General features: G+C 34.7%; 1 protein-coding gene across 1 annotated transcript; it reads right to left on the reverse strand.

Annotated features, from left to right (window-relative positions):
• Window positions 1–932: 932 nt before the first annotated feature.
• Window positions 933–6817, reverse strand: LOC137008438 (galactose-specific lectin nattectin-like). Its single transcript, XM_067370355.1, has 7 exons — window positions 6736–6817; window positions 4117–4198; window positions 3755–3793; window positions 2758–2837; window positions 2342–2470; window positions 1840–1951; window positions 933–1533 (listed from the first exon to the last, which is right to left on the reverse strand). Exons 2-7 carry the CDS (start codon window positions 4172–4174, stop codon window positions 1475–1477), a joined length of 477 nt encoding a protein of 158 aa, XP_067226456.1. The 5' UTR covers window positions 4175–4198; window positions 6736–6817; the 3' UTR covers window positions 933–1474.
• Between the last annotated feature and the right edge of the window lie 887 nt (window positions 6818–7704).

The raw sequence follows: 7704 nt of genomic DNA on the forward strand, positions 1-7704 counted from the left end.
TGGCAATGAGAAAAAGACTTCCTATTCTGGAGTACTTTCTTCACAATATCATTACACACATAGAAAAATGCATTTGTCAGCTATCTCAGTGAATAGCTCGAGTCCGGAGCTTTATGGAGAGATCAAACTCGATAGATCAGAAAGGCATATAAAAGAAGTTATGGTTTACAGACAAAATTCCATCATTAAAATGCACTCTAGCACAAATACACTCATTTAAACACTAGGAAACATGCATACGCTTCAAAATACAGGATGGGTATATTTTGGCATAGTTGTATTTTACATATACAGTCAAAAATGTATGTTTGTGTGTTTTTGTATGTGTCTGTGTGTGTGTGTTGGAATGTGATGTGGTCAGTCTCTGGGGGGGGGGGGGGGGTTGGCAAGTGTGTCAAGTGGGCTCATCTTTTGCAGACCGGTCGGAGCCGAGATGAGGTTTTACAACCCAGTCCAGCATTCTAAAAGTGTTCTGAACATTCCAAAGGTTATTGATTATCCTGATACGTGTGCATATGCTACAGAATGTTATTATAAAGTGTTACAGGATTTTTATTATTATTGGCGTCACCCTTGTGGTCGCGAAAATAAGGTGAATAAAAAAAAATGTGAATAACACGCGAGAGCTACAACCTGTCACTACAGATCCAAAGTAATTGAGCAAGAGCATTAATCAACGATTAACCAATGGTAAGCAAGACCAACCCACCTAATTATCATACATGACAAAGAAATGTAAGAATAAATATGAAAATAAAAAAATAATTAAACAAATATATGTTAAAATAAATAAATCTGTAAATAAATACTTATTGGAATAAATATAAAAATAAATGAATGAATGCATAAATAAGTAAATGGAAAATAAATGAATAAATAAATTAAATTAGAAATAATTAAAACATAAAAGCAGAAAATAAATTAAGGGGGAAAATAATTTTATTAAAAATGAATCATATTTCATCAAGTCATTTATTCATTTATTTATTTTCCTATTAACACATTTATTTACTTATTGATTGATTGATTCATTTATTTATTCATTTATTCATTTTTAATTTCTGCAGGTTTGTTCCTCCAAACAAGTCTGGGATTCTGCAGTGAAAAGTAAAGGTATGAGGAGGAGCTTAGCGAGGGGCGAGGCGTGAGAGGACACACTGGATGTTTCTGCTTCAGCGATGCAAACTGATCAGAAAAATCATTTATTAGGAACATTTTACTGGGGCACGTGCGCCGCCCCTGGTGTGAAAAGAGAGAGACTGTGGAGTGATAATTATAAAATGATGTTTCACAGGTGTAATTGAGTAATTAACATATCCACAAAAAAAAAAAAATAATAATAATAAATAAATAAAAATAAAACAAACAAAATTAACCTTTTTAACACATTTTTAGCCTCCATTAAACATTTCTAATGGAAAGTAAATGAATCAAAGTAGCTTGTTTCTTCTACATTGATTCTTCACATGCTGGTTCATTTCACACACACATAGGGCTTATATACATCACATTTCACATTATTCCAGTTGCCATCTGTTGAAAGACAGAAAAAAAAATAGTTGTTTTTATCATTTGTGTATTATGAAAAAACTAAATAATGTTTATTTAGTATGGTAGACACAGAAATATTAGTATTTGTCTAGAAAACAATCAGCAACAATGTTTCTGTGATGAATGTTCACAAAACATTTTTAACTGTGATGAAAAAGTTATTTTCTAGCTTCTGGATTTACAGTATGACATGAAGCAGTATCTGCTAATCTTCTGATGGTCTAACACAATTCAGATTGATGGATCATTTATCATGTTATTTCATGAGGATTAACAGAAATTACTTACGGACAGAGTTCATCTCAACGCAGTGCTCATCTTTATAATAGTTACTGGGTTTTCCATACGACCATAGTTGATAGTTAATTTTGGTTCCATCACTCCAGAACCAAAGATAATACTGTGAACAGAAGAGAAAAAACAGCATTGATCTTTATTTATCTAAAAGATGATTCCTCATGAAACCTAACCCCACTTTAAACATGTCAGAAATCTAAAAAGAATATGTAAAACTATGTAAGAAAGTGTTAAATCACTCAGTTATCTTCATCAGCCTCACTATTTCACATCGAGTTTCACGATACAAACACTGGAGTATGACATCATCATGGTGAGCGGTGCCTCTCATGGCTGCCAATGCACTAAACTAACTGTTCTGAGGACCAGAAATAAATGATAAAAACACATCTATGCTCATGCGTTTTGAAAAATGTATTAAATGAGTTTTAATGTAAATGTAATGGTAAATGCCCAGTAGCACAGAAAGTATGATTGAAAAATGATTGCATACAGCCATATGGAGTCCGATCCAGGTACGTGTTGAGGCATGAGTTGTGCGTCTAATCAGGTTCTTTATGAAAATGTACTCTTCATGGTTGTGTACAGAAGCAAGGTTCCCATTATTGAGCAAACACGAAAACTGTAGAGGCAGAAACATGAGCAAACACAATGAAAATGTTATTTTAAATGAATCTTCTAAAATCTGTGACATGCCTTCAGTTACCATCGAAATAATGTTTACTCACTGTGCTGTTTATTTTTTGTTTATTATTTTACCCGTGAAATATAAAATCTGCCATTTTTGACTTTCCTGTGATAACTGACAGGTGTCACAGATATTTACAGAGCTTAATCTGAATTTGAGCTTAAAATAATTTGTTTCTTATATTATTTTTATGTCATATCAGAAGCTGAAATGTATCATACCTCGGCTACAGACCATGATTTAAGCTCATAGAAAAACTTGAAGCATCTGCATTCAAAGGCAGTCCATCCTTCCTCACAGGCTGTTAAATGGAAGTTTTGTTTGTTATTATGTTGTTACCTTTAATGACCTTTCATGTAATGAAATGAATAACTTTCATTTAAAGGTACACTATGTAACTTTTGGCCCTTTATCGGTTAAAAAACAAAATGGCATGTAGCATTGTTTCAGTTGTGCTTTGTCTTCGCATGACTGTGGAGATGAAGGCGACGCTTCACAAAAGATGCTGTACAGTGAACTCTGTTAGAGAGCTACATATGGCAGTCTATCTGGTCCTGGAATTAAATACCTAAAAAATTCCTTAATCACCGCATCGCTTTTACAACATTTAAAATACCTCAGTTCTCGTCATCTAAATCCGAGTTAATGTTGATTCTTGTTTTATTACGAGCTCTGTCGCGTTCTCTTTTTTCCAGCAGACTCTCCTCTGTTCAGTGTTTGTTTAAAACGGGCGATTCTCCTGAGGTTGGAGATTCAGCTGCTCCATCTCTTCCTTTCTTGCTCTTGTGACAGCAAACCTGTGCCGCTCCCACACCAGACACACGTCAAAGCAGCCGGAGCAACTTTTCTCTATTTACGGATGTGACGAGACACACAGGCGAGTGATGTATGTCAGAAAACTGTTCTGACAGGTCTAAAATATAAACACTTCTAATAGACTTACCATAGTGAACCAGTGAATCATGCTTTTTATTGATGATGTATTGACTCATTATTTAAATTTTATTTTGAACAAAAAAGCTACGTAGTGTACCTTAAATAAACAAAGGATTTAAAATAGTTTCCAATATACTCTTTAAAACATTTTAAAGCATGTTAGAGAACATGATCATCAGGTGTTACACACACTTGTTAAGGTGGAGAAATGCACAGGTTTTGAACTTTTGTACTGTACTAGACATAAAAACTGACAAGAGAAGAAGACAAGAGAAGACTTACTACCACAATCTTTATTCTTTTCAACAGGACGTGTTTCCACTTAAAAAGAAAGAAATACACATTTTTTAAAACAGAACTGCTAGCAGTAGTGCTACTACAACTACTAATAAATATATACTGCAAATTAACAGGCATATTTTATTGTCAAAATTAATAATATAATATCATTCATAAGAATCAACAACTTTAGCTGAAATAATGATATAATTATTGTTGTGTTATTTTCTTAATATTATCATAATAATTCAGAGACAAACTCAGGTGCACATACTGTATTAGATCAGTCATTACAGTGTCCCAGATGTGCTTCAATTCATGTTAAAATAACAGTTCTGATGTGAGACGTGGAATAATAGTTTTACCTGAAGCATTCAAAGCGACCAGAAGACCGAGAGACAGATAGACAGTCCACAACGCCATCGTTTCTCAGAGAACACTGGAACTCTGCATAGATTTAAAACACAATTATACATTAATAATTATTACAAAGATTTGTATTTTTGTGACATGAACCAGTAGATCAATGTGTACAAACAATGTTTTTATATAGTTTGTATTTGGTGGATCACAGAGCCAGTGCAAGACGAGCATTTGTGGTTAAAGAGCAGATTTGTTTTATTTTTTTAAGAAATGAACAATCGTTTCTCTAGATAAGACCCTTATTCCTCATCTGGGATCATGTAGAGCTCTTTGAAACTGCATTTAAACTGCTGTTTGGACCTTCAAGTCCACTATATGGAGAAAAATCCTGGAATGTTTTCCTCAAAAACTATTATTTCTTTTCAACTGAAGAAAGAAGGACATGAACATCTTGGATGACATGGGGTGAGTAAATTATCAGGACATTTTAATTCTGAAGTGAACTAATCCTGTTCGCACACTTTTTTCAGTTTTTTCCCTGTGGTATTGAGAATGGTATTGAACATTAATATTAGTATCAAAGTTAGAAATTCCAGTATTGTGACAACATTAAATTATACATATATTTCCTTAACACACATTGTCAACCACAAAGAAGAGGACAGATGAGGTGAGCAACAAATAGCAAACAGTGCTTTATTGGAGGTATTATAGAACAGGGCTAAAAGTGAACAGGTAAGAGGAAAAAGTCACTGAACTTGGCTGGTGGTAATACAGTTCATGTATTGCAGTGAAGACGGTGATGCAGGCTGAGTGGAGAATCCAGGGAAACGACACAAGGAAGAGAAGGCAGGAGATAAATCAGGATCACTGGTAAGTAATGATGGCCGATTTCAAAACAGCTTCATGAAGCTCCAAATCTTTATGAATCTTTTGTTTCGAATCAGTGATTCAGAGTGTGTATCAAACTGCCAAAGTCACATGATTTCAGTAAACGAGGCTTCCAAAACAGTTCGAAATGTCAATGGTTCACTGGTAGACGGCGATGATAAAGTGAAAGTGAAAAGAGAAAACAAGTGTCTGTGGACTTTACCTGATCTCTGATCAGTTTTATTCATTTGTAGATGTTTTAATTAGATATTAGAATAATTAAAATGAGAACACTGTCCAAACATTAGGACAGAAGAACAGGCTGGTCAGGGATAAGAAACTCCAGGCTCTCTGCTGACGGTGGAAACTTGACAGCGGCTCAAGGAACCAGAGGATTGGCATTGATGAGATGAAACCAGCACTAGACTGAGTCAATGAAGGTGGAACAGGACACAGGAACCAACACAACACACACACACACATACACACGAACGACAAGACTCAAAAAGACAAAGAAATAAAACAAGACTGCAACTTTACAGGGAACTAAATCCAGTGTTGACTAACATGATCTGTGAGAAACACATGCACACAATGAACTCAACAAACCAGCAAAGACATGAGGGAAGGAAGCACGATATAACGGGAGCAAAGTACATGAGGAACAGCTGAACACAATCAGGCCACCAAGAACTCGACCCTTGCGATGATTTTGAGTGGCTCAATAGCGTGATATGATATTATCTGCATTTATTATTTATTACTATACTGTATAATAAGTGTTATGATGTGGCATGAAAACAAAACTAAACTTGAGGCTTTCTGCTGATATTTCTCCAGTATCAGCAATGCTTGCCTTTGTGTGTTCAAGAGAGACTGTCACTCAGTGCAGTTACATTGGGACTGTCTTTGAGCAAATCCTCAAACCGTTCATTCAATGAACGCCAATTCATTCAAAGATAGATGTAATGAAACAAGGTGTTGATTATTTTAACTTTCATCTCCACTTTACAAGGGTCAGCTGAGCTGTATTATTAACAGTTTCAATGACATTGATTCACTGCACTGACCAACACTGATGACATTCATGCAATAACATTGAATACATTCACACAGGCAATAACGTATGGAGCCCCGCACATGATCATTCACTAAATCGTGTGCACGATGTTCCCTCGTCTGAATGATTAACAGATTTACAACACGCATACTGTAGAACATTGTAATGTTTCATAACAAATTGAAAAAAATTAATTATGCATTGAAGAAAAGTAGATTTGTGTTATGCTGTCAATAATAGTTCTTAGAGAGAAAATCAGAATTGGCAAAAATCAGCACTGGCAGGTCACAAATACGACTCAACACACACTTCTACGTGCAACAGCTTCAACACCCGTCAAAAATAAAAGTTTTCCAAAAATAATCACTTTTCAAAATGACTTAATCATGTTCTGCTTCATCGATGAGGTGTATCCTCCAACATTAGCTACTGTTGAATGCATTAAACACGTTAAGCGCTTCTGCATTAAGCATTTTAGCATCATTAATTCACTGAACAACATAAAATATAGGCTGCGTTCTGAATAACCAAATAAAAATAAATAAAAACTAAAAACTATAAAAACAATAAAAAATGTTCTGGGAATGTTCCAACAAAACTAATATTCCCAGAATGCCCCATGAATCAAAAATGACTAAATGGGTTTTAGTCGGCTAAAAGTGAAATAAATGTAAATGTGGAAAAGTCAAACCTCAGGAAATGTGCTCCGAACAGCAAACTGAGTGTTTCTGCTGGATAGTTAGAGGAGATGTGTCTTGTTTTCTTGATCTCTTTTGATGTATTCTTTTTCCACTATATTGTGGTCTTAATAAAGTGTACTCATGTTACGTAAGATGCGTGTCAGCCAATCAGAAAGGATCTGCATGTTACTGAGCTGTCTGATCTCTCTAAATCACATGATTCTCGGAAAAAAACACCACAGAAGTAATTACCACAATTGTTCAAAGTCTTGCATTCCATCTTTCAGTTGTCTACTTTAATCATTATCTAATGATTTGCAAAAGTATCATTGTGTAATGATTTTACTTGTTGAGGCATATGACTATTAACTAATTGTTAAGTCATAAGTAATATTAGTAGGGTTGTCAACCATAATCATAACCACAATGATAAATTATTTAATAATGAGCTGGAAGCTGAAATACATTTCTTTGACCCATTAACACATTAATGTCCACTATTAGTACATGTTGTTAAGGAATTCATACCTGATGACACTTTTAATAATTAGAAATTCACATTATACTTAATTCTTTAATCAGCAGATATACTAAACAGGGTAAATTAGCATGAGAATGCAATTCTAAAAAAATGGAAAGTTTTGCGCTGGTGAAAGCTGTTAGTAAATCTGTTACAGACCACGGATCATACTCCCACCCACGCCGGTCCCGTTTGGGATGTTGATTCTCAGTTGATATCAGCAGAAAACAAGTTAGAAAGCTGATTCTGATCATGCAAGTGTGAATCTTTTACTCCAGATTCATGCATTAAACACAAAGACATCATTCAGTTATTTCTCATTTTCAGTCACACTAAACAAGCCATTGATCAGGACATGGACAGTCTCTTTAACAAATAAAGATCTGAAGGTAAATGTGGCTTTAACCAATTGCAAACATGACATGCAGCTTTTAATGCCTCCAGGAGATTTTGATAACAT

The sequence above is a fragment of the Chanodichthys erythropterus genome, chromosome 3, assembly GCF_024489055.1.
Source record: "Chanodichthys erythropterus isolate Z2021 chromosome 3, ASM2448905v1, whole genome shotgun sequence".
In the NCBI taxonomy this organism is placed as follows: domain Eukaryota; kingdom Metazoa; phylum Chordata; class Actinopteri; order Cypriniformes; family Xenocyprididae; genus Chanodichthys; species Chanodichthys erythropterus.

Bases quoted from the DNA above. Each gene is read 5' to 3' on its own strand.
- LOC137008438 (XM_067370355.1), bottom strand. From the start codon at position 4,174: ATGGCGTTGTGGACTGTCTATCTGTCTCTCGGTCTTCTGGTCGCTTTG. The intron at 2,471-2,757 runs GTATGATACATT...CTGCCTCTACAG, and splicing joins AATCATGGTCTGTAGCCGAG to TTTTCGTGTTTGCTCAATAA. The intron at 1,534-1,839 runs GTAAGTAATTTC...GTCTTTCAACAG, and splicing joins CGTTGAGATGAACTCTGTCC to ATGGCAACTGGAATAATGTG.